The sequence below is a fragment of the Neurospora tetrasperma genome (assembly GCF_000213175.1).
Source record: "Neurospora tetrasperma FGSC 2508 unplaced genomic scaffold NEUTE1scaffold_81, whole genome shotgun sequence".
NCBI classification, from domain to species: domain Eukaryota; kingdom Fungi; phylum Ascomycota; class Sordariomycetes; order Sordariales; family Sordariaceae; genus Neurospora; species Neurospora tetrasperma.
The window spans coordinates 9,060,778-9,087,441 of NW_009799179.1; the positions used below are offsets into that span (position 1 = coordinate 9,060,778).

The window sequence follows — 26,664 nt, forward strand, 5'->3', positions numbered from 1 at the left end:
TCTTTTCGCTATCTCTTATCCAGCTCTGGATAATCCACATCTGCTTGAACGTCGCGCGAAGTCTAGTAGTATCCTTGCCTTGCGACTCGCGCAACGCGCTGAAATTGTGTAATAGTATACGGTGAACAGAGAAAGTTGAAAAGATAGCGGTTGGGTTGTGATAAGCGCTCACAAGAGTTGCGTGTAAGAGGAAGAAAGGTGATTGTCCGGGTGTGATTGATGTTTTGAGTCTATCGGACGGGACTGGGTTGCTCTCGAAGGGCGGCACTTGTGCTTCAAGGGACCAGTTAGCAACAATCAGGGACACTTGCCGTTTGCATACAAAGCTTCCGCATTGGGGAGTGACAATAAAGAACAAAGCGGACTGTTTCTGTTGTCTCCCTGAATTAAGCAAAGATGATCCTGCTCGAGGATTTGTGCGTCTTTGTTTCTCACCGGGAGACAAGAACAATCTCATAAGCAGCAATTGGGCACAACAGCGGAAATAGGAGGTATCGCGCAGAATCTCAATGGAAAACTGGCTAGTTCTCAAAGGAAGGAATGAAAAGGTTTTTCCTAATCAACGTTGTTGCTCCAACTTAAGCTTGGGTAATGGTGTCTTTTTCAAAAGGGGAACCGTTACTTTACGAGCTTGTTGGTGATTATCGCGATTGTTGATGACTGCCACGTTACCCTCAGCTTAGCCAACATCATACGATATGGACTCTTCAGAGGATAAACGGCAACAAGCCTTCAGAGAAGATGAACAACGCCTGCTTGAGGGGCATCCGATTTACCGGTCGAGGCCAGACGGAACTGTGAGCGTGCTTCGGCGTAGGTATGGACTCTAGTATCTCGACTCTTTTCAAGCATACATCCAGGCTAACTGTCTCAGGCCTGGAAGACGCATACATCGACCTCAGCCAGCTCCTCCTTCGGTAGATCAGCCTCATAGCCTTGGAGTTCAGACCCGTAGCATGAGCAGGATGCAAACCCAGAATGATGCGGGCTTCCAAGACAACGCTCATGTGGCCCGTCCAAACATTCCTGCGGCATCGGCTTCCCCGTTTGGTGAATGGACGCCCGATATCGCCTACGGAAGTGAACTCTGGGTAGAAGGTGAGGACTTGAGTCGCATTGAGATTGCCGAGAGAGGGATTGCGCGTGCTCGCTTGCGGGTCGAGCATTATAGAAACGCTCCCAACCCAGCCATTTTCCAGCAACAGCTGGATGAGGAGATCAGGAAGCGGGAGGAGCTCGATGATCATGACGAGGAGAACACCAAACCAATGTAAGTAGTGGCAAGTGATTCGCCACGAAGGCATGAGTTCAAGCAATCATGCAAACTGACAAGACTCAATTCCACAGATCTACCCTTGCTTCAACCCATCGAGAAGCCATCAACAGACGTCTTGAACTTTTGCATGAGATTCTCGAGCAGACAGAGTCTGAAGCGCAAAGGGTCAATATCGAAGCCGCCATTGCCGGATACGAATCCGGGGCCATTCCGTATTCAAGATCGTATACGCTCATTTGGGCCGGCCGTATCGTCGACACTTGTCCCGGTTACGGCTCGTTCACAACGGACCGTGATTCTCGGCTTGACACGTATCTTGACGAGCATGGGCCTGGATGGCTTTGGCATGAGCCACCCCTCGCAGCGCAAGGCAAACTACGTGCCAAAAAAGGCACGAGTCTTGAGAACCCGCTCATGGGGCGCCTGGATACATATGGACAAGGTCATTACAACATTAAGATGTATTTCCGCGCGCGTAAGGAGAGAGTCATGCGCAAGGGGGCCAAGCGTGCGAGAAAGGCAAAGGAGAAGTTGCCGGAGTTCAACGCGCAGCCTGACGAAAAAGCTCAAGTAGTTGAGTTGTCTTTGCTCCTCGACTCGGGCGCCACTTTGCCGTGTATCACGCCCCAAGACCTTGCCCTTCTCGGCATCGACCCCAAGACATACGCGGCGCAGACGGCCTCGGAACTCCACCTCGGTGAGGGGACGGTGAAGAGGGCCATTTATGAGCTGGATGTGGGGTTCAGGTTCGGCGAGGAAGACTGGGCATTCCATACGGTGCCAGTCATTGTCTTGGAGGGCGAGAGTCGACTGAGCGGCATGCTTCCCTTCAACGTATGCTATATATCAAGCGCGCCAGGCACACATAGAATGTGGCTTGGTCAGAAACGACGCGACGTGCTTGGGGCTGGTCGACTACCGGGACGTATGAAGGCCGGGGAAGTGCACGAGGGGGAGGGCCGCAATCCGTTTTATGGAGCTGTTGGAACGCCGGCAAACAGCTTTTGGGCCACGGGAGGTATCAACTTGAGAGACCGAGACTCTTCATCGAAGTTTCTCAAGGACCGCACGGATGAGCACGATGCGGTGTTGGAGGAGCCGTCTAAGATGTTCAGGTTCGAGCATGACCTGGGGAATGGTGAAACTTGGGTGGATATCGGGTCCTCATCTGGTGCGGATGAAGAGGAGGCTGTCAAGGCGAGTCCTCCGAGGAAAGGGAAACAAGCAGCGGGATCAAAGTCTCTGAAGCCTCCGAATTAGCCCACTGAGACTGAACTTCAGGCAAGCATAGAGCGCATTCAACGGTTGAAAAGGGAAATCCTGGGTGCAACTGGTCAGCCTGTGCCAGCGACGGGCAAGAGAAAGGCGAGAAGCTCCGCATTACTGAGCCAATGAGATTAGGCCAAGATTCGAGAATATTGGTGTAATATGACTGGGTGTACCGCAGTACATGGATGGAGTATATCTGATTCAATATAGGGTGGCGATGATGATGATGATGATGATGAGGTATTAGTGAGGAGGTATTAGTGAGACATGTATCGTGATCCAATGTTTGGTGTTTTGGTGTTGAATTGGTGAAATGGTTGGGCTCCACTCGGTTCATTGAGGTGCTCCCCCCACACTTTTCCTGTTCAGGGGTCCCGCGCCGGCGGCGTCAGGTCGTCTCCACCCTCAGCTCACAGTCTCCACTCTGGAAGGTAGGTCACTGGCGCGCACTTTGAGTGGTGCTCAGGCCTCAGGGCAGTGGTGCTCTCTTTCAAGCAGCCCGGCCCAATTACTCTCCAAGTCAGGTTGACGCCGAAATTGCCATTGGGGCCTTGGGTCCTCTTCTTTCCCAATCTGCCCAGCGGGAGATCCCAAGTTCCCATGAGGTTATCTAGAGGTGATCTGAGGTTATCCTGACTTCAGTCGATGGAAAAAAGGCTTCCACTTGTAGGGAACAGTCAGAACGAAAGACACACGAGAGCAAAGAGCCTCCGATTTGTCCACTTGGACGCTGGTAACGCGGATTTTATGTTTCCCGCGCTTCCACTTTCACTTTCCTTCTGGCTTTGGGTTCCCAACGGAATACCGCCTTCAGGTCCCGCAGCCCAATAAATACCTACCTACCTTTCCAGAGGTAGCCAACCAAGAGCCGGAACCATTGCTTCCACTTGTCTTGCCCAGAAGCCATGTGCCCGCCCCCGGGGCCCAGGATCACCAGGCTAACTGAACCCACTGGACCACCATGACACCTTACTTATGTACACACTACCGACTGCAGCAACAGTGCAGCGCACTACAGGGGTCGGTCTCGTTTGGGCCCGTTTTCCATCTCTTGCTCTGCTGCAGGCCGGGACCCGACACGGCATTCCTTCCGCTTTCCATCTCTTCCTCTCTCTCTCTTACTTCATGTTGAAACTTCTCCCTCCATTTCCACTTGTTTGTCTTGATTACTCCCGTCCTTACCATCCACTCGCTCATTACGACAATCACCGGGTCGACGGCGTAGACAGCCAACTTGAAGGAAGTGGAAGACGGAAAGAAAGGACAGGAGCTTGGACCGCGTCGCGCTCTCTCTCTCTCCTCTCTCCTCTCTCTTCTCTCCTCTTCAGAGCAGAGCCAGATAGTACTCCAATTGGACGTCATTTCCCATTCCTTCGGGGGTAGCTCCTTTTACTGGCGCTCCTTCTCCCTCGTCTTCTCTATCGACACTGCTGCATCACTTGTTGTTGTTGTACTTAGAATCACCCCTTTCTCTCTTGACTTCTACTTTGCATTCGCATTGTCCGTTACCACGCCGATACATCAAGCATCTGCTCGACACCATTATCAAATCGTCTGATTATCCTCACCATGTCGTCCAAGCCAGACCCGAGCGGAACAGGCCACTCTGCCTCCTCTAAACGCTTTCAGCTGCCCGCCCTTGACTTCAGCTTTGCGCCTTTGACCGAAGGTACCGATATCCCACCTCCCGAACCGTCGCCGAGGATCAGGGACGAGTCGACGAGAACATCAGACGGGGAGGATCTCCAGGAAAAAAACACAAATGGAAGTGGAAATGGGTCCCTGGCTCCACCCAATGGAAAATCCAGCAGACCACATGTATCCTTGCTGACGTCGCCCATGTCGTCCACGTCCGGAACCACCAAGTCGTCAGGTGAAGACCACCTCACATCACCCACGACGTCGTCGAGTCGCAATGGAACCATCCGCCGTATGCTCAGTCGCCACAAGCTGAGAAGCCCCCACGTCAACGGCGACGAGACAATTGCCGAAAATGGAGCAGCAGTGTCGCCGACCCAGGAACAGCAGCAGCAGCAGACGACGAATCCTCGGCCGCCGTCTAGCAACCGACCGCCGAGTAGCAACAACAATCATGAAGTCAAAAAGTCAAGACGGGTCAGTGGGTGGTTTGGCAAGATTTTGGGGGGAGGCGACAAGAGCTCGACCACCAGGAACAGGCGCGCCAGTATGATGGCTCCCTTTCTTACCTCGCCATCTTCCCCTGAACCGGCACAGGTACGACCCCTTACGGAAAACAAGCCCAAAGGCCCGCCACCCCCAAAGATCCCCGAGCTCAGCCAGCTCAAGTCCAAGCTAGACACGAAAGACGACGGGGGCCTTCTTGGGGATGATTTGTTCAGGGACATAAAATAAGCGGTTCACAACCACCACAAAAAAGAGGCAAAGTGAACAAGAGGCACATCATATTCGCGACAGGCGGGAGTCATAAATCTGTGGAGGCTGGAAGCAATGCCCAGGTCAGACTTCCCATGAAGAAGCGACGAGTGAGAGATCATAAGACACACTTGTTGAGGGGATGTACGCGGTGGTAACGTGGGGGGAGAGTGATCACCAAGATGGATTGAGACGGTGGATGTGGCGGAGGTTCCAGAGATACCCAACTCTTTTGTTTTGTTTGTTTGTTTCCTTTTCCACTTCTTTCAACCGGGTCATTGTTCGGGGTTTCCCATCTTCACATGCATGATGAAACATTTTCTTTTGTTTTTTTTTTCTTCCAAAAAAAATCTGTTTCTTGAGTACAGGGCAGAGGGGCTGCTCCAACATGTACCAATCATATCGCCGAAGAGAAGACCAAAGGGGTCTTCCTTTTACATCTACAAGCAGTTGTTATTTTCAATAACACCAATTTGAGACGTCACGGGGTTGCATTGAAGTTGACGATAGATATTGGGGAAGGTATTCGAACGCAAAACGTGATGGTGGTAAGAGAGAATACCTCGAGCGAAGTCACATATAGCTAAGTATTCAAATGATATTACAGAGTGTGATCGAACTGTCAATGCTTTGCATATTACCGTTACGTTTGCCGATATACCAGGCCATTTCTCTTCATCACTAACATAACAATAAATTGTACAGTCTCCATCGGTAGATTCGGAGCCCTGTTGTGCGAGGTAGCATCACTCTCACGCTTGGACCCCTTCCAAACCGTGTATGTATACTTGCAGCACATTAAACATCATGTCACCGATAACAATACTCCAGTCCTTGAATTCGGCTGGCGCGGATGATTTTCTCTGTCAGTTGGAAAGTCTTTCACCAGCTCTGGAATCTTCTATTCAGCTTGATTCACTTTCCACGGTCTCAAGTCCAGGGTATATGACCAGGGAAGTCGAGGCTGAAAGCTGAAGTGAACCACCAGTTCACTCGAGACACTTGGCAACGCCATATACTTACACAGTAGCCCCAAGGCCATATTCCGCATCCCATTCCGGAAAGTGTTCTATCCAATACGATGTACATACTGCGTAAGCTACGGTTCAAATTCTACTCATATTTCGTAACGGTTTCCTTGCAGCAAAAGAGGCGCTTTTTGGGGGGCTTGATCTGCTTCGGACCCTTCGCAGATTCGCAAGCAGGTGGAGGGTTAGGGATACCCTTGCGACTTTCAAGATTGCCCTGGTCTTGGCCAAACGAGTGGAGAAGAACATAAGACGTGATGATGGTCAAAGCTCCTTGCCATCTTGAAGGGTACCGTAGAGGTACCTCTAGTGTAGTGTAATGTACCTTTCTGAATGCCAAGACTAGAACGTCATCGCCAATTCCACAAGAATCGGGGTTCCATCAGACCGAGTGGACCTTTGTAATCGATAAGAGCTCCGCGACGGGACGGGACCTGACCTGGATGGAGCTGCACTGGAGGCCCGGCGGGTGAGGTCGGGTCAGAAGCTCGGGAGTTGTTGCTTGATATCATGTAATTGACGACTGCCGAAGCTAAACGGGATGGAAGATGGATGGAATTGGGAGATAGGTAGATGTCGGTTGAGGAGAAATTGTGAAGAGCTGGTGACAATTACTTGCAAGACAAAATACAAATTTGGCCTTTTGTGATTAAAAGGACAGACAGCATATGTATGTGACGCAATTGTTCATTTCATCTCAAAGCTACCTTCCGTCTTGATGTAGTAGTGTATCTGTCCTTGCCAGCTCCATGGTGTGCTTGTGACGGGAAGCGCAAGCTCACTGTGGACGTGGTCCGTCTCCATTTTCTCCATCATTGCGGCCGTCGATCATCTCACTACGTCCGTCCCCGCACCTTTTCTCAATTTCCACGTTGCGTCGTCCCCTCAGTTCCTCTCGGTTCTCCTACAACAACTGAACAACCCAAACGCCCACCCTTCGCATTGACTAGTGTAGTAGACTGGGTCGGTGCCAGCTCTGAAGCCAGGTCGGTAAGCGATTTGCAATCTCCATTCCCCCAATCCCCCATTCCCAATTCTAAAATCCCGAACCACCACAAAAGCCAAGAGAACCCAAACACTAATCTCGCCAAAACCTCGAAACAGACGCGAGACTAGTGTACACACAGACTACAGTACCAACTCAACCTAGCTCCACGAAACAAAAGTAACGACAAAAGTCACACCCAAAAAGCGAAATGAAGACCACCCTCACCCCTGTCGCCAGGGCCGCCGCCGCCACCGGCCGATTCTCCGGCTACGGCCACGGCCTTCGCACCACCACCACCCCCTTCGTCCTCCGCACCGCTGCCGCCGCAGCCGCCGCCCCGACCGCCGCCTCCGGGCTCATCTTCCGCCGCCACAAATCCGGTCCCTACGGGTACACCCAAGCCAAAGCGCTCGTCTTCTCGCGCTTCGGCGAGCCCGCCGACGTTTTGTCGGTCCACCAACACTCCATCTCCCCTTCTCTCCCCGACGGCTCCGTGCTCATCCGGGCGCTCGCCTGCCCCGTCAACCCCGCCGACGTGAACACCATCCAGGGAACCTATGGCGTCAAACCCAAATTCTCTCCGCTGCTGGGGACCTCGGAGCCGTCGGTGATTCCGGGGAACGAGGGGTGTTTCGAGGTTGTGAGCGTAGGAAACGGGGTGCGGGGGCTGAAAAAGGGCGATTGGGTGATCCCGGCGACGACCGGGTTCGGTACGCTGAGGACGCACGCGCTGGTGGAGGATGCCGACAAAAAGCTGATGAAGGTGGGAGGGGACAAGGGCAAGGAAGGGTTGACGCCCCTGCAGGTGGCGACGGTGAGCGTCAACCCGTGCTCGGCGTATCGGATGCTGAAGGATTATGTGGACTTGATCCAGTTGAGCGTGGATGGGTTTGCCAAGGGGACGGCGAGTGGGGGAGCGTGGTTCTTGCAGAATGGAGCCAACAGCGGAGTGGGCAGGTCGGCGATTCAGTTCGGTAAGCTTTGGGGGCTGAGGAGTATCAATGTGGTGAGGGAAAGAAACACGCCCGAGGAGACGGAGGAGTTGAAGAAGGAATTGATGGAGTTGGGCGCTACGGTGGTGGTGACGGAAAATGAGTTTTTGGATCGCAGCTTCACGCAGAGGCTGAAGGACGAGTGGACGAATGGCGGAAAGGATCCGTTGATGTTGGGGTTGAACTGTGTCGGCGGAAAGAATGCGGCGCAGATTGTCAGGAGTCTGAGTCCCAAGGGTGTGATGGTTACATATGGTGGCATGAGCAGGCAGAGTTTCCCGTTCCCTACGGGGCCGCAGATCTTCAAGAGGTTGAGGTTTGAAGGATTCTGGTTGAGTGCGTGGGCCGAGGAGAACCCGGAGGAAAAGAAGAGGATGATTAATGAGATTTTGGAGCTGATGCGCGAGGGCAAGTTTAAGGCTGCGCCGGCGCAGGAGGTTACCTGGTCTTGGGATACGGAGGAGAAGGTCTTGAAGGATGCGGTGCAGGGTACTCTTGAGGGATTCAGGAGTGGTAAGGGTGTCTTTGTCTTTGGTGAGACATAAGCAGTGATGACGATTGAGGTGTGTGTGTGTGTGTGTGTGTGTGTGCATACTCACGGTATGTAGAGGTAGATCTATGGGTGGATATTTGAATGCTTCGTGTTACCTTATAACGCTGACTCCAGTCTATGACTATGTGCAAAACAGAACACATCGCTGACCAATCCTCCACACAAATATCCTCCTCCCACTACGTCCGGAAAGCCTGCATGACTCCATGCAACCGATCAATCATGACCGGCACCAGCGCATTCAAACTATCCTCCATGATCTTCTCCAAATTCCTAATCGCCTCCTCCTCGCTCAGTTCCAAGTGAAACCTGTCCCTAACCTTGAACACTGCCTTATCCGGCTCCAGCTTGATATCCGGAATATTGGCATCCACCATCAGACTAAAGAGATTTAGAATCAAATTGCTGTTTTTTCGGAGGGCACTATACGCCAAGAAGCAGTACTGCTTGAACTGGCGATAGTGCTCCGAGTTGACCCCGCCCATGCAGTCCACCATCTCTTTCGACAACTTCATCACGGGGGCAAACGGCTTCGGGTCGCGGCCGAGGATGTACCCGAAGTCGGCGTGGAAGAAATGCCCGTCGGGGGCCAAGAGGAGGTTGTCCAAGTGGCGGTCGCCGACGCCCAGAATGTACGTGATGACGCAGTAGCCGGCGCACGACCTGACAAAGGTGTCGAGCGTTTCCTTGCGCAGGCCCAGCGGGCCGTTGCTGTCGGGGTTGTTTTGCTTGAGGTAGGCGAGCGCGGCGTTGTTGCCGTATTTGTTGAGGATGCCCTGGAAGGACATGGACGGGACAAACTGCGAGAGGCCGGCGCTGGTGCTGGTAGCGAGAATCTTGTAGGGCGAGAGCTTGAGGTCGAGGTTCTCTTTTTGTAGGAGGTCGTCCATGAGCATGATGATTTGGATGACGAGCTGGTCTTGGCGAAGGTCATCGCCTGTTTTGAAGATGAGGGGGTACTTGGTCCCAGAGGTGGTTTTGAAGGCCACCTTGATGGGATGGAGGGAGGATTTGAAGACGATGGTCTCCTCCGGGATCGCGCCCGTGATCATGACTGAAGGGTCCAGTGGGAGTGGGAGCGGCGGGTCGAGGGTGACCAGCTCGTTCTTGGATTCGGCCAAGAAGTGCTTGACCCGGTCGGTTCTTCTGGCGATAGACTCGTTGGCCTCCTTGACTTCTCCTGAGACTTGAGAAAGGATACGAATCCACTCGGCCTGTCGTTTGTATGTTCTTCTCTTCTCCTGGCCCCCCGGCTGCTTGTCAAGCTCGGTCATGAAATCGTATGCAACCTTGGTGTAGATTTCCCTGGCATCTTGTCCTTGCTCGGAGCTCCTGTCGTCGATTTCGACCATAACATACCAGTAAAAATAGTTGCCGAGCGTCAGACTTGACACGGCCCTCGTTATCAAGAAACTGGCCAGGGAGCTATCCTGGGATACGTCTTGACGGGACTGTGGCAATATGTGCTCGTACTTGAGCGCCTGAACCAGCTGCAAAAGATACAGCAGCAGCTCGTTATCGTCTGCTTTCCGTAATCGTTTCACTGCGAAGGCTCTTACGGCCGAGTTGCTGAACGTCGGGCCCAGCAACTCCAGCGCATCGTCCACATCAATATCAGTCCACTTTTCGAGAACCACCACAGCCGACCTTGCTTCTGACGCGTCGAGCCAGTTGACTGACTTGACAAACTTGGTGAGAGCCTTTTTGTATCTAGTTAAGTGGTATCGGAATTTCCAGATGAGGTCCTTCTCTTCGGGCGACAGACTGTGGGTTGGTGGGTAGGACATGATCTGGTTGAGTTCATCTCTGACTTTAGCGTTTGGTTTCAGGTCTTTATCCAGAATACCGTTGCGATGCTGACTGCGGACAAGTCTTCGGTGCTTGCTCTCGGCTGGGTTGTCCCTCGCGCCTACCTCCGGATCGTAAACTCGGATCAAGCGGCCTGCGGAGGTTTCATCGTCGGCATCTATGCGGCTGATTCCCGGTCCAAGCTGAATGTCTGGTGTGGGCTTCACCATGAGACCCGACTGTGAGGACGATAGATGCTGGAGCGACGAGATGGGTGGAGGTGGATACTCGTGATCTGCAAAGACAACGGGGAAGTCAAATCTGGGCAGCTCGACAGTCAACAGAAAGTCGGACGGCACTGGGATGGGTTTGGAGGCATCGGTGTTGGCACTGGCGAGAGCTTCCTGTTGACGCTGAATAGCCTTGAGCCTGAGGGAAGATTTGGCCGAACCATATCCGCGCTTTTCGATTACCCTGAAGGCCAGTTGGTCGAGCCAGTCGACACGGGGTATCTCTCCCATCTCGTGTTTCTTGAGAAGGTCCATCAAGCGGTCGTACTCTTCGGCATCGTTGTCCACAATGGATGAGGGAGTTCCCTTTTTGCTGGAGCCCACACCGGACCTTCTGGGTATGAAAGCAGGAGCCCCGGTATCATCATTGCCATCTGCTTGTTTGTGTCGGTACACAAAACACTGTTGACGGCCCTTGTACAGTTGGTTGTCTTTATCGAACAAGGGCAGTGTGGTGCCACCAAAGGGAATGGCATGACCATGAGCGCCTTCGCCTCCGGTTGGAGAGAGGTCCCAGAGGGTGATGGCCAGACGGGCATTTTCGGGGAGAGTAGAGTAGTCGATGGGCAGGGTTAACCACTCGGACCATTTGCGCTCATTCCGGAACCACTTGTAGGGTGTTTGGACGGGAACAGTCAGAGGCTTGGATCCGGCCCAGACCTGGACGGTGACATAGAGGTCCGAGTGAGGACTATGAGAGTTGATTCAGTAGCCATCTTCTCGGACAACAAGAAACAGGTGGGTGTACCTTTGGTTAGAGCCAACATGTCGCAGGTCTGGCCTCTCAAGGAGAGTGCTGAACGGGATGGGCGTCTCCTCTCCCTCAAGACTCATGATGCGAATCGAGACGGGATAGTTGAGCTGGTCGGAGCTCGCAAACGAAAAGGGCTCCATGATGGGCATGGTTCCAGATACTTCGGGAAGTGACCGTCCCCGGAACCGAACATGAAGCACGTTATGGGATGTGTAGAGAGGTGTAAAGAAATGGAATGAAGAGTCAGGCTGAAGTCTTTGAGAAGATGAATGTGATATGTTGTACGACGGGATGAGTGTAGTCTACCTGGTGTACAGGTCATTTCACCCCCCCGCCGCCTATAGGGCTGGCAGGTGTCACATGGAACGTAGTGTAGGTATAGTAACCGCAGTTACAGCGGCCAACAAGGTTCCCCGGGCCCCGGCAGCTCCACCCCGCGAATTGGCCAGAAGGGGATCCACCTTTTTCTTTCGGCGGGGTCCACTCCGGCTTTGCTCCCACTCACTGTAAATCGCGTCTTTCTCTTGGAGGACGCGTCTCCTCTTCCATCATTCTTTGCTTGCTTCCACTCTATTTTCCAGGCTACAAGTGTCTTTCACCTCTACCCACTGCTCGTGTTTCCGTTCAAGTCGGGAAGAATTCAGTTGAGTTTGTGTACCCGATCATCCGTCTTCAACCACAGTCGAGACCCCGACAGCGAAATCCTGGGCTTGCTGTCTACTACTATCATCTCTTTTCGCCCGACGACAACCATTCCTCACACGACCGAGGTCTGTTGATATCCAGTTTGACATTTGATAGGCCCAAGGACTTATCGACCGAGGATTATTGGTGCTTTGTCGGCTTATCTGTACACTCTGTACCTACCAAAACACACCGGTCACCCCGTATCCCGCAAACACACCCATGTCCGACGAGGATATTTACGATGCGTCCCCTCCACGAGCCAGAAACCTGGAGGTGAGGAACAAGGGCAAACGGGTCTCAGACAGCCATGAAGGCCCCTCGGCAACAAGGCGGCGTATCAGGGACCCATCGCCGCCCAACCCGGATGCAAATGGCGATTTGGACGAGTACGATCCTGCCCAATCCATGCAGGAGCGGCGGCAGATTCAGAGGAAGCTACGAGATATGCAGAGGGAAATGAGAGAGAACCCCGACCAGTTCATGCAGGACAAGTCCTCGGACGCCTTGATCAACTATTTCGACCAGTCAGACACTATTATGCGCGATGTGAAGCAGACCAACGAGGCCGCCATTGATTCTCGCGGTCTAGTCTTCGCTGCCGACTTGTCCGCTCGCAGGGTCCAACGGCTAACATCGGGCAACATTGGCAATGGCATTGATGTCGACGAATTTGTCTCAAAATGCATCACCTATATGCGTCATGGCCGCGGCTTCGAGGACGACGACGCCCCGGAACTTACCAGCACACAACGTCACAGGAGGCGACGGCCTGGCCGTGCTGCTGCCGATACTGAAGATGAGGAGGATATGGGGGACGAAGGCGATATGTTGAACTGGCCACACCTGGGCCGTTATGCTGCCGTTCCCAGCGTACGCAGACCAGCTCTGCCTGGCTTCCTCTCGGGCCCTCTGTCCATCGAAAAAAAAGTCCGAAGAATGACGCAGCGCAACGCCCCCTTCAAGATCAACAGCCTTATCGAGGTGAGACCGCAGGAGTTGAGGGCCGAGGACTTGAAAAAGTCCGATAAGAACGACCTTCCGTCCATTTGTAAGAATATTCTGGAGCAACTGGAGAACAAACAGAACGCTGCGCAAGATGCCGTGGAATCCCTCCTCAATAACGGTGAGGTGGACGATCCCGAGCAAGAATTCCTCATCATGGAGAAATACGCGCTGCATTCCTCAGGAGGCATTGACCTTCTACGCTTCGTCATTAATCCCCGCTCATTCGGTCAAACCGTTGAAAACATGTTCTACGTGAGCTTTCTGCTACGAGAAGGGGGCCTCAAACTGGAGTTTGACTCATATGGTCGTCCATCTCTATGTATGTTTCTCTTGATTGTCTCCTGCGCCGCCTCCACTAACCCACGTGAAAATAGCCGCCCATGTCCACGCAGACGAGCATGAAAAGGCTCAAGGAAGACACGGCACTACTAGACATCAGGCTATCATGTCGATCGATATGGATATCTGGAAAGACATCATAGACGCTTACAACATCAAAGAACCCATGATTGATCACCGAGAGGAGGAAAGCCAGCAAGGCCCAGGGGCGCAAGGATGGTATAGCTAAAAGAGACTATTGGCTATGTTGGACTCGTAGAGGTGAGGAAGAAGTGTCCCAACACCTCCTGCGGTATGTTGTTCACCCAAAGCCATCGTCCCTAAGCCGTGTCTTTGTCTACCTGTACCCAATGATAGCGATTGATCGAGATATTCACGAGGACTGTAAGTAAGTTATGGAGTGTACCGCGCCGTGCGGACCTCAGCCATGTTTGGCAACCTTATCACAGCAGGGGCAGAACTAGAAGCAGCGGCGAGCTGCACAGTGTGTCTGCTGTTTATTAGGATGAGAAGCTTCAGATTCGCGGACAAAGGTCTGGGATCATTCAGTAACAGCCCACTTCGAAAATGTAGCAATACGGGAAGGCCTCGAGGCTTGAATGGATTCATCTAGGCTGTGACACCAAAGAGAATTGAGCCCCAAATGGCCGCCTAAATCGACGACGGGCGTGCCGTTTCTTTGTCAGTGCTCTCGCCCACGTTCGATTCTTCAAAGCCGACTAAGCGGCAACTGACCCGTCGAGTCTTTGTCAATGTTGTTTTTCGAGTGTGATTGATATGCTTAACTTACCCGCTTCCGGCCAGGTTGAATGGCTTCCTTTGAGCATGCGCATGCCACCATAACCGGCTGTCAGGAACAGGTGGCAGCAAGACTTCTTTATGCCAGCAGTCCTTTTGGGCCGAGGAAAACTCCCAGTTGGTGTCGGTACCATCAATATTGCTCATCTCAACACATTTGCAACACCAAACATCGAGAAAAATAGCAACACCAAGATACTCAAGGTTCGTATTGCAAGACGTCCGCTAACAGTCAGGAGTGAATTTGCAAGATGTCCTACCCTTCGGATGGGACTGGCCCCGGAGGTGGGTCACCTAACACCCCGGGCCAGTTTCTTAACGATCCGGCCCGTTCTTCAACGCCGAAGCTCCGGAAGAGCAAAGCACGACAGTCCCTACGTATGGATATGAGCGAACCGGAAAGCCCTATGGCATCTCCAGTATCTGGACCGGCTGCGATCCGGCTTCCAGCTCCGGCTCCGGCTCCGGCTCCGGCTCCAGTATCTGGACCGGCTGCGATCCGGCTTCCAGCTCCGGCGGCGACCCGGCTTCCGGCTCCGGCTCCGGTTCCAGCTCCAGCTGCTGGTCGGCGTATAGTTCCACCTTCGGCCTCAACTACCGTTCCGACTACGGTTTCATATACGGCCCCAGCCTTAGCTCCTACTGCGGCCCCGACTTCACAGACGCCTGCAGCTTCAGCTGGTGGTTCAAAGCCGAAAGAGAAGCAAATGCCAGAGGAGGAGGATATGGGGGCCTATATTTTCCGAAAGATGCAAGAGGCAAAGGAGGCTTCTCGCATCGCAGCCCAGGGCAAAACTAAATACAATCCCCCTGCGCAAAGATCTTACTTCCAGTTGGGCTCTGGTTGGGATGACGTCGTGGAAGATGAGAGCAATGGGGGTGACACGGGTGTGAGAGTGAAAGCTGGGGACAGTGCAGATGTTAAGGTCAGCGAGGACGTGGCGGAAGATGACTACGTGAGCGACTGGGAAAGTGAGAAGGACGCGGAAAAAGAGAAGCCCAAGTTGCTCCACGAACGGTATGTGGGTGATGGTACCGGCGCTAGGAGAGTCATTAGGGAGATCAAAAAGGCATACGAGTCAGACGAGGAAAAAGAAGATATCGCAAACACTTCAGACATCGACGAGTCTGGCCAGCCTGTTCGTGTCAAAAATAAACACGAAGTGGGGCGCTACCGAGACATGAACAACCCTTTTACATTCAGCCCCTTCACAAGTCAAGAGGGACATAGGGCGGATAATGAAGCCGCTATCGAGGAGTACGACCGGTTGCGGGACGACAATGAAGGGAAAACGGACCCCACCAAACCACTGAAATACAAACCATACGACGAGGGAACGCTGCGCGATACACGGTTCATGGTCGCCCAGTTATCGCAGTACAAGGACCACGCCATAGCAGTGCTAGATAATAAGGTCGATAGGCACAGTATGTTGAGGACGTACATCGAGAAGGCAGGAGACCCTGCGATCCGCAAGGCTTTCAATACCCTGCTGGAGTATTACGACCAGGCAAGCAAAACAAAGATGCGGCTACTCCGGGAATTCCGTGCCCTGCAGATCAAGGTGGATGATGACAAGCTGGCCAAGGAAGAGGTGGAAACATATCTCGCCCAGGCCGAAAAGAGGCTGCAGGATCAAGAGAAATCAGAGTTTGATACGTATCAACATTTGATGGATGAGAAGAAGATGAGATCGATGGACCAACATGAGCTGCAGACACTCCGAGAATTCAAGCAAGACGCGGACAGGCAACGCCTTGCAGCGGTAGCCTTGGCCACACACACGTCCGAGGCCAAGATCAAAGGCCTGGAGGAGAAAGTCGACGAACTCCAATATAGAGAGCAACAAAGGGAGGCCGACATCGAACATTGGCGGCGAGTGCAAACCGATCTCAAAAAGAAGGAGGATTCTCTATCTCGCTTGCAGGAAGAAGCTACTCGCAAAACCGAGCAGGCCGAACAGATGTCGGAATCCTTAAACCGAACGCTGAACGATATCATGGATACCGCGGCAGCGCTTGGCGTTCCTATCAAAGGCGGCGCCGACCCTGATGACATAGGCGCAACAATTCTTGAAGTCTTCGATAACATATTGAACCTGTACGAAGACACCGAGCAACGACTTGTTCAAACCGAAGAAGCCAAGGACAAGGCAGAAGCAGCGGCCAAGGAATCCGCCACACGATCCCGCAGTGAAACAATCCAGAAGCTCACGACTGAAAACAACAAGCTTAAAGAACAGAGAGATGAGCAAAAAAGAAAGGCCGACACGTTTTACCAGAAACTCAAGAGAAAGGGATGGCTTGAGCCGACCGAGGATCCATCGGCGTCACTTGCCCTCGACCAGAAGTCGTTGAAAGACCAACAAGATCGCTGGGAGTCTGAAAAGAATGCCCTGAACCAGCAAATCACTAATCTCAACAAATCGATCGAAGAAGCCAATGTGGCGCTCAAAGACATGAAGCTTATGCAGGTGGAGAGGGATTCTCTGGTCGATCTACAACAACGTCAGGAAGGGGATATCAAAAGCTTGAACCAACAGGTTCTGGACCTCAAGCAAAAATTGGCGGGCAAGGCCAGCGCCGGCGCCGATCTGAAGGATATTCAGTCTTTGCGATTGGAGAACAAGTCTTTGGAAGACCAGCGACAACGTGTACAAGCCGAAAAGGAGGTCTTGCAGCAGCAGCTTTCTCAGACGAAGGCAAGGCTGGAAAAGGTGGAGACGACCCTCAAGAACACGGCGTCGCAAAAGATGGATTTGGAGACTCAAAGAAATGAGTGGTCCAAGACGAAGAGAGTCCTGGAGGAAGAGATCAGCAGGCTCAAGAAGGAGCTTGACTTGGCTAGGAAGAATTCCGCTGCACCAACAATCGTCGAGATCAAACCGGAACCCAACATTGCCGAAAGCATCACTCGCGTCGAACAACTCATGAAGGAGCAAAAACCTCAACTACCGCTGACCGCACGCGACTTCGTCCAGGGACTGGTTGCCAAGTTGAAGGACGCGCAGGGACACAAGGACTTGGATGCCAGTGAGGATGTCATTCGTGAATGCATCGGCCTTCTCAATCGTGTCTTGAAGGAGCCTGTCTTTGATGAGAAGGACAAGGAGATGCTTCAGACTTTGCATAATGAGTTGAATGAGGCTTTGAGAAAGGGCAATGAGGACCGCGAACAAAACGCGCGGTTGCAGAGCATCATTGACAAATACGAAGGCGAAAAGGAAAGCCTTGAGAAGGAGGTCAAGGTTCATAAAGACGAGATCAAGAGGTTGAAGCAGGAGATCACTGAGAAGAAAACCTCATTGGCGAACAAGCAGCAAGAGAGAGATATGCTCAAGGAAAGCTACGAAGAGCAAATCAAAAATCTCAATGCTGACCACAAAAAGGCTGCTGCGGAGCTGAAAGTCAAACATCAAAACGAGCTGACGCAGCTCAGAAAGGACGGCGACTTGAAAGAAACCAACCTCCTGCAGAAGTTAGACACACTCAGGCAGCAAAATGAAAGTGAGAGGAACAGGCTTCAAGCCGATTACGCCGCTGAGAAGGCGAAGCTCACGAAGGATATTGAAGCTCAGAAGAAATTGGTGGCGCAGAAGGAGAAAGATCTTGCGGAGCTCAAGTCCAAGAAAGAGAAGGAGATCAAGGAGCTCACACAGAAGAAAGACGTTGAGATCGCTACCCTCAAGTCCACCAAGCAAGTCGACATGGATCAGCTTAAGAACCGCCACCTCCAAGAGACTGAGAGCCTTCGCAAACAGCACCAATCTCGAGTGGGAGAGTTGGAAAGTGAAATCGCAACGATCAAAGCGAAATATAAGAAGGACCTGGATGAACTCTCCCGCAACAATACCAGCCAGGACGCTATCAAGCTAAAGCAGCACGAAAACGAACTCGCCAACTTCAAAGCGAAGTATGAACAGGAAAAGAAGCAACTCGCGGTCCAGCACAAAACTGAGATGGAAAGCCTTACAGATCGGTACAACGAAAAAGAGAAGCTTGCAACCCAATACCAGGAACGTGTTCAGGCCCTGTCGGCGGAGCTCGCAGACAAGAAGAATGCGCTAGCAGAGTACAAAGAGCAGCTATCGGCAAGCAAAGCTCAGCTTGACAAGCTCAAAGCGGATCACGGGGTCAAGGTTGATGAGTTGCAAGCAAAACTCAAATCGGAAGTCGCCAAGGTCACAGCTGATTATGAGGGCAATCTTTCGGAGCTCAGGACCAAACATCAAGGCGAAGTCAACGTCCTTAAAGTTCACCATCAAGACGAAATCAAGAAGTTGACGGCGGGACACGACGAAAAGATCAGAAACCTTGAACACCGTATCAATGACTTGAAGGCTGAACTCAAGCAAGATAGGGCAGAATTCGATAAAAAGAAAGCTCTCCTCGAGGGTGAGGTTGCAACTCTCCAGGGGAAGGTCGATGACAAGTCCTCCAAGTTGAGCTCCAAGGAGGCCGAATTCAATGAGCTCAAAAAGCTGAACGAAGCCCAGATTGCCGAGTTGAGAAAAGATGTCGCCGACAAGTCCAATTCCTTGCAGGACAAGCTTGAAGAGCTCAGTGACCTCAAAGGACAGCAAAAGACCAGGATCGAAGACTTCAACGTACAAATCAACGAAAAGATGGCCCAGTTGTTGAAAGCCCAGAGTGAGCTCAAGGCGTCACAGGCAAGCCTCAACACCACCACTAAAGAGTACGACGCCAAGATCGCCCAACTAGAGAAAAGCCTCAAGGAAAAGAAGGATGAGCTGAAGAGAAAAGAGGGCGCCGCAACCAGCTCGACGGAACAAAACACGATCCAGCTCAACAAGCTCAATGACGATGTTAAGGATAAGCAGAAGAAGTTGGATGAGCAACAAGCTGAACTCAACAATCTCAAGACAAAGCATCAGGCAGAAACCACAGATCTCAACCAGACCATCAAGGACACAAAGGCCAAACTGAAACAGAAGGAGACTGAGCTCATCGATCTGAAAAAGAAGCACAAGGAACGGCTTGATACGCTGGAAAAGAGTATCGCTGAGAAACAGACCACGTTGGCTCAAAAGGAAACCGAACTGGAAAATCTGAAGGCTCAGAACCGAACGAACATGATGAATACCAACCGGGAAATTGGCGATAAGACCGCCGAACTTCTGAAGAAAGAAGGCGAGCTCAGGGACCTCCGGCAGAAGTACGACGATGCCCAAAAATCGGCCGATGGAAGTAAGGAGAAAGACCTCGCAATCGTACAATACAAACAAATCATTGCGACGAAGACGAGTGAACTGGAGAAAGCGAAGAAGGACGTCGCAGCCCTTACCAAGGACGTTAACGATCAGAAAGCCCGGATCAAGGACCTTGAGAGCAGTGTTTCCAGCAAGAGAGCCGACTTGAAGAAGAAGGAAACTGAAATTGCCGATCTCAAACGACAGTACGAAGAGAATATCAAAAGGCTCAACAATGACCTCAGTAGCCAGAAGGCTACGTTGACGGCCAAAGAAAATGAGATTGCTGCTCTAAAATCCGGAAACGCATCCAGGCTCAATCGCGACATCCAAGAGAAGGCAAGTGAGCTGGCGCAGAAGAACCAACTGGTTGCGAATCTAAAGGTACAGCTCGATGGCCTGCAGAAGAAGCAAAACGACTTACTTCAAAAAGGAAGCGATGCAACCAAGCTTCAAGCCGACATCGACTCGCTCAACAAGAAGATCAGCGAGAAGAGACAGAACGTCACTGAGCTTGAGGGCAAGGTCAACAAGCTTAATAGCGAGCTCGCGGAAGAGAAGGCGAGAGTGTCCAGGCGCGACAGGGAGATTACTGACCTGAAGAAGGACGTGTCCGACGAGAAGGCCAGAACCACCAGGCGCGACAGGGAGATTACTGACCTAAAGAAGGACGTGTCCGACGAGAAGGCCAGAACCACCAAGCGCGACAACGAGATCGTTGGGCTTCAGAGTAAGCTGGATGCCAAGCAAGCCTCGAAAGAGATGCTTGAGCAAGATATCAAGGATCTCAAGGCGAAGCAGGAGAAGGAGGTTGCCAGTCTGACCAGTCAGATTCTTGCCAAGAGTAAGGAGATTGTGGGTTACGAGCGCGATCTCAGTTCCCTCAAAGCGGACTACCAGAAAGAGACCACCAAGCTGAAGAATGAGATCAGCCAGAAGGAGAAGGAACTGGCCGAGATCCAGAAAACCAACAAGAAGCTTAATGCTGATATCAAGGAGAAGGAAGCCACGCTGACGACCTCCCAGGCGAAGGTCAAGGATCTCAACCGGGAAGTCCAACAGAAGAAAGACCAGATCAAGGACTTCGAGGCTCAAAACGCTAAGCTCCAGATTGACATTGAGAACAATAAAGCCGAGATCGAAAAGATCAAAGAGGAGAGGAGGACGCTTAACACCGAGGCGGACAAGAGCATCGCCAGGATTGAAGGTCTCGAACGCAAGATCAAAGAGCTCACCGGCAGCTCCGCAGAGAAAGAAGCCCAAATGAAGCAATATCAGGCCGATCTCGCTGCAAAGGCGGAGACCGAAGCCCGCATCAAGCAGCTTGAGCGTGATCTCACTACCAAATCGGATTCGCTGGCGGAGTTCGAGAAGAAGTACAAGCGGGCCAACATGGATGCCAACAACTACCGCAGCTCGTTGGCGCACACCCAAGGCGAGGTTGCCAAGCTGGAAGAGGAAATCAAAACGACCAAGGGCGATGTGCAGTACTGGGAGGATCAGATGATCATGAATCAAGAGGAAACTCAGAAGATCCAGGACCAAGTCGACAAGTTGAATATGGATGTCAAGGACAAGAACAAGATCCTGGAGGATCACGAGAAGGAAATCAAGACGCTGAGGGATACTGCCAAGCGGCTTTCTCAGGATCTCATGAATAAGAAGTCCGAGTTGGAGGGATCTAACTCTGAGCTTCAGCGTGTCAAGAACCAAGTTGCTCAACTCACGCAGGACAATAAGGACCAACGGGTTGTGGTCGACACGAAAGATGGCGAAATTAGGAAGTTGCAGAGGGAGGTTGATGATCTGAACACCCATGTGATGGACAAGGGAGACCAGCTGATGAAAAGGGGCGAAGACATCAAGAAGCTCCGGGATGAAATCAAGAACTTCAAAAAGGACATCAGTGACCACGAGACTACTCTAGAAGAGACGATGGCCGAAATCGAAAAGTTGTCGGCTGACAACAAGCAGCTCACCGCTGAAATCAGTAGCTGCAAAGACAAATTAAAGCGATCTCAAGCCGAGGCTGATGCTCTCAACAACGACATCAAAGACATAAAATCCACCAAAGAGAAGCTTAACCAGGATACCAAAGCCAAGGAGACCGTGCTGGCTGAGAAAACGAAGGAGATCCAAGGCCTCAAGGACAGCATCAATAGGTTGAACCAGGACATCAGCACCAAGAACGCGACCCTGGATGACAAGAGGGAGATAATTGATCAGCTCAAGGACGATATCAAAACAGCCAACAGCACCATCGACACGTTGAGGAAGGATGTCAAGGATAAGGATGCCAGCCTCACTCACAAGACGAAGGACGTCGTTGCTAGAGATGCTGAACTTGCCAAACTCAAGGCAGAGATTGCTTCCAAAGACGCTGCCCTCGCCAAAAAGACAGAAGAAGCCAAGGCGTTCGAAAAGAACGTCCAGACACTTACCGACCAAGCCAAGGGGTTGAACCAGGACCTCGCCACCAAAACTACCCAGCTCGCACAAGACCGGGCCACGATTTCTAAACTCAACAAGGACATCTTTGATCTCAAGACTGATGTGACAAAGCTCAAACAAGAACTCAGCACCAAGGACGCCAATCTGACGCAGAAGGCGGGCGAAATTAATTCTCGAGATGCTGGCATTGCCAAACTGCGGGAAGAGCTCCGTGCCAAAGAGGCTGCCCTGGCAAAGAAAACCGAGGAAGCCAGCAGTCTTGAGAAGAACGTCAAGAAACTGACCGACGAAGCCACGGGGTTGAAAAAAGATGTCACCAGCAGAGACGCTCAACTCGCCCAGGACAAGGACGCAATCTCCAAGCTTGAAAAGGATATTGCGAAGCTGAACCAAGAGCTCAGTACCAAGGACGCTAGTCTGACGCAAAAGACGGGTGAAGTTGGCTCGAAGAACGCTGAGCTTGCTAAGCTACGGGGGGAGATTCGTGTCAAAGAAACTGCCTTGGCAAAGAAGACCGAAGAACTCAAAGGGTTGAATCAAAGTGTCGACGCAAAAGACACTCAACTTGCCCAGGATAAGATCAAGATTGAGAGGCTTGAGAAGGAGATCAAGGGTCTCACAGCCGACATTGTGAAGTTGAGAGAAGACGTGACTTCCAAGGATAACAGCTTAGCTAAAAAGGCCGAAGCAGTCGATCACCTAAAGGCAGACATTACCGAACTCAATAGCGAAGTAGCGAAGCTGAAGAAGGAAGGTACCAACAAGGACGCCGCCATACTGGGGAAAGAGAAAGAACTCGTCAGTCTTCGCAAGGAGGTCCGGGACCTCACCAACCGGGCCAAGCAGTCTGCCCAAGATTCAAAGAAGTCCGCCGAAGATCTCGCTAATAGAGACGCTCTTTTGAAAGAAAAGGAAAAGAAGATCTTTGAACTCCAACAGGAAATTCAGAAGGTCAAGGATACCGCCGAGGAGCTGAATCAAACCACCAAAACTCGGGACAGTACCCTTTCTCAAAAGAACGAGGAACTGCGTAAGCTTAGGGAGCAGATCAAGCAACTGGAGGATGAAGCCAGCAGCCTTAAGGTAGACAAGGAGGCGCTTGGTCGGATGATCAATACCAGGGATAGCTCTTTGAAGCAAAAGGAGCAAGAGATTTCTGGCCTGGAGAAAGAAATCAAGCGTCTTTCTGAGCAGGCTGCTAATCTCACACAGGAAAAGATCGATCTGGGACAAACCATTGGCGCTAGAGATGCTTCCCTGCTGCAAGCGAACAAGGACATCGATGGCCTCAAGGGTAGCATCAAGATACTCGAAGAAAAAGCTGCCGAACTCTCGAAGCTGAACGCTGGACAGCATCAAACCATTGGCGAGAGAGATGCTTCCCTACAGAAAGCCAACGAAGACATCGACAACCTCAAGGGAAGTGTCCAGAAACTGGAAAACAAAGCTGCCACACTCGCAGAAGAAAAGGCACAAATGGGCCAAACCATGGGCGCCCACAAAACTTCCCTGCTCAAAAAGGACGAGGATATCAAGAAACTCACGGAAAATATCCAGCGACTTACAGCCGAAGCAAATGATCTCAAGAAAAGCATCGAGAACCTTACCGAGGACATCGCCATCCAGAACAAGGCCCTCGCGCAAAAGGAGAAGGACATCCAGAACATGGAAAAGACCATCCAGGACCTCAACACCGAAGTCACCAGGCTCAAGACCAACGCCGCAGAGCACAACCAGAAAACCACCGCCAAAGATGCCACATTGACTGCAAAGAACGACCAGATAAGGGAGCTGAACGATCAAATCAAGCAACTTACAACCGAAGTTGCCAAGCTCAAGAGCGACGCCGCCGGCCTGAACCAAGCTACCATGTCCAAAGACATGGTACTAGCCCAAAAGATGGAAGAGATCAACGGCCTTCGCAACGAAATGGTGGAACTTAACAAGGCTCTCGACATCAGGGATACCACTCTCTTGCAAAACACGGACGAGATCAATAAGCTCAAGGAAAACGTCCGACGACTTGGTGACGAAACTTCAAAGCTCAAGAAGGACACTGTAAAGCTGAAGGAGGACAGTAAGAGCTGGGAGGAGACGGTGAAGCAGCGCCAGACGGAAATCAACAAGCTGAATGATAACATCAAGAACCTGCAGGAGGAGATTAAGCGGAAGGAGGCGCTTTTGGCAACACGGCAGGGTGAAATTAATGCGCTCAAAGACGAAATCGTCAGCCTCAAGAAGGATCTCGTCGAAAAGGACGCTCAGCTGAAGAGTCGCGATGGGGAACTTGGAAAGTTCAGGAAGAGTATCGCAGCCAAGGAAACTGCCTTGGGGCAACTCGAGAAGGAGAAGACTGCTCTTAGGGAAAAGGTCGAGCAGCTTGAAGGAGAAGTTGGTCGCAGAAGGAGATCATTAGACCTCCGTGCGGATAAGATCCTGGAGCTCACGAAGTCCGAGAGCGCAGCGCAATTGGACTTGGATAAGCAGAGAGCCAGGAACAAGAGCCTCGAGGAGACCAACGCCGGACTGCGAAATCGTGCCGCTAAGGAAGGCGATTCGCTTGGTCGGTTGGGTGACGAGGTCACGAAGCTTAGCCGCCAAGTTCTCGAAAAAGATAATGATCTGGCCAGCCTGCGGGCCGAGCGTGACGGTCTGCAGACCGATATCCAAAACCTTACCAAAGCCCTCGCTGCCGAAGGCGCCAATGTCTCCCAACGCGACGAACAAATCGCCCTCCTCAAGCAAGAGCTCACCACCAGACAAGCCGCCCTTGACGCAAACCAGGCAGCCATCAACACGCTCGAGTCCCAACTCACCGAAGCGCAACAAGCCTACGACATACTTGCCTCCTCCAACACCACCTCCCAGGAGGAACTTGCCCGCTCCGCCGCCGCCACGCAAGCCCGCCTGTTAACGTGCGAAGCCGAGATCGCCTCGCTCCAATCCGAGATCACGAATCTCAACGAGGATATCACCGCCAAGAAAACCCAGATCGCAGATAACGAAAAGCGCATCGACACACTGCTTCGCGAGGCGGGAACCAACGAAGCGCAGCTGGCGAGAATGAAGATGACTATTGCTGAGTTGCAAGAGGAGCAGGAAAGCCAGAAGAGATTGTTGGATGAGTACAAAAGTCGACTTGCACAAGCGGCAACGTCGTCGTCGTCGTCTTCGAGCTCCGATACAGCATCGGATACGTCATATGATGACTGTGGCGAGCCGTTGGCTAAAAGGCTGTCAGCTGATGGGAGCCAGAAGCTGGTGAGGGTGATTGATGATTTTATGGAGATGATTCCTATGCCCGTGGGGTCGGCGAGCGCGTTGAGTCAGGAGCAGTTGGACCGGTTGTTGGCGGAGGCCAGGAGGGCGTTGCAGGAGGGAGAAGGGGGAGGAGATGGGATGACGACGGATGCGGAGAGGATGGTTGTAAGGAGGACGATGAAGAGAGAGTTGGCGGAACAGAAGGAGAAGCAAGATAAGCTGGAAGGGATGATTGATGGGTTGGAAATGGAGTTTGATGGGAGCGTTACTTCTGAAGGGTCTGCCGCTGAGGCAGCGGCTGCGAGAAGAAATCACAAGGAGTTGACGGATCGCTTCAGGGAGTGGTTGGCTTGGAGCCGTGGGCGGACGAGGCTGCTGGAGAGGGAACTGGATCTCGATGAGACCCGGCAGAGGCGGGTGGTGGAGAAGCAGGTGACCACGACGTTGGTGAACTTGGAGGTTGGGAGGTTGCCAGAACGCAGAGGCGAGAAGTTGTGTTTCTGCGCTTTGTTGAAGTTTTTCGCGCCCAGTATCATGAGGAGAGTTACGAACCAGGGACCGGTATGTCAGGATTGCCAGAGGCCCGAGAAGGCGCAACAACTGCCGACGACAACGACATGTCAGCACGTCGTTCTATCATCGTTGTATCACGGTCACAACCACCAACACTTGCCCGAAGTTCAAACAGCACTCTGTTACATCATGACGGCGCTGCTCTGGTTCGCCATGCTGGTCTGCATCCAACCCTACCACTTTGTCACGGTGGGCGTCTCTGGCATGCTCGCCATCCTGCGGTTACCACAATTCCTGCTCGGCTGGGGGAAATACTACGGTCAAGTTGCCGTCAGACGATACCGTCACTGGCAAGAGTCAAAAACCAAGAAGAATACGCCAAGGCCGACATCGGATATCTACGCCGGCTTACAAAAGCCAGCCCTAGGCATCCCGTCCTGGCTAACAGCCTCATCGCTTGTCGGCTTCACCGTTGCCCTCCTCTGTGTGGGCATGACGCTGACATACTACGCCGTCTTACAGGAGAGGCGAGTGTGGATGAATGCCAACGACTGGAGAAGGCCGTACTTGCGCAGCTTGATTGGGAGAGAACCGTACCCGGGGTGGTCGCCTATGAAGATTGATCATAGGTTTTGGTTTGAGCCGCCGCTGGAGTTTCTGTTGGGATGGGTGAATGACTACGTGGTACACCCTCTTTTGCTTGGGAGTGATTATGGTGGTAGTACATGGAGGAATGGAACGGGGGTATACGATGCTCATGGGACGCCGTTGATGATTAGGAGAACACAATGAGTGGGGGATAGAAGATGTTTTGTTTCTCTGACGCTAAAGGGACATATATTGTTTTACGGTGTTATCTGTTGTCTTTCTTATATATCTTCCTTCCTTGTTTCTTTTGTCTTGTTGGATACCTGACTTACCTAGGAGTTAATGGAGTTGATGGATGCTTTGACTCACTGCCCTGGTGCTCCCACATGAACTCCCAAAGACCGACAAAGGAGTCCACGTGTAATCGTAGAAGCTAAGAACACTCTCGTCCCTCGGCATGCGACCTTGCGGAACGGAGAT

General features: G+C 52.1%; 4 protein-coding genes across 4 annotated transcripts; 3 read left to right on the forward strand and 1 right to left on the reverse strand.

Moving 5' to 3' along the window:
* Positions 1–396: 396 nt before the first annotated feature.
* On the forward strand, positions 397–2,671 carry NEUTE1DRAFT_106523 (uncharacterized protein; the record flags this gene model as incomplete). The annotated part of the gene is made up of 5 exons (XM_009858914.1): positions 397–416; positions 714–797; positions 935–1,270; positions 1,348–2,514; positions 2,563–2,671. The coding sequence occupies 5 exons, from the start codon at positions 397–399 to the stop codon at positions 2,669–2,671; spliced, it is 1,716 nt and encodes a 571-aa protein (XP_009857216.1).
* Positions 2,672–3,733: 1,062 nt separating this feature from the next.
* Positions 3,734–5,279, forward strand: NEUTE1DRAFT_150892 (uncharacterized protein; the record flags this gene model as incomplete). Its single annotated transcript, XM_009858915.1, has 1 exon — positions 3,734–5,279. One exon carries the CDS (start codon positions 4,115–4,117, stop codon positions 4,916–4,918), a length of 804 nt encoding a protein of 267 aa, XP_009857217.1.
* Positions 5,280–7,606: 2,327 nt separating this feature from the next.
* NEUTE1DRAFT_133965 (uncharacterized protein) lies at positions 7,607–11,481 on the reverse strand (the record flags this gene model as incomplete). Its single annotated transcript, XM_009858916.1, has 3 exons — positions 7,607–9,990; positions 10,060–11,269; positions 11,327–11,481. 3 exons carry the CDS (start codon positions 11,479–11,481, stop codon positions 8,680–8,682), a joined length of 2,676 nt encoding a protein of 891 aa, XP_009857218.1.
* A 182-nt stretch (positions 11,482–11,663) lies between these two features.
* Positions 11,664–13,592, forward strand: NEUTE1DRAFT_51737 (uncharacterized protein; the record flags this gene model as incomplete). Its single annotated transcript, XM_009857078.1, has 3 exons — positions 11,664–11,699; positions 12,134–13,343; positions 13,399–13,592. Coding segments are annotated over 3 exons (1,440 nt in total), but the record flags the coding sequence as incomplete, so codon positions are not given.
* Between the last annotated feature and the right edge of the window lie 13,072 nt (positions 13,593–26,664).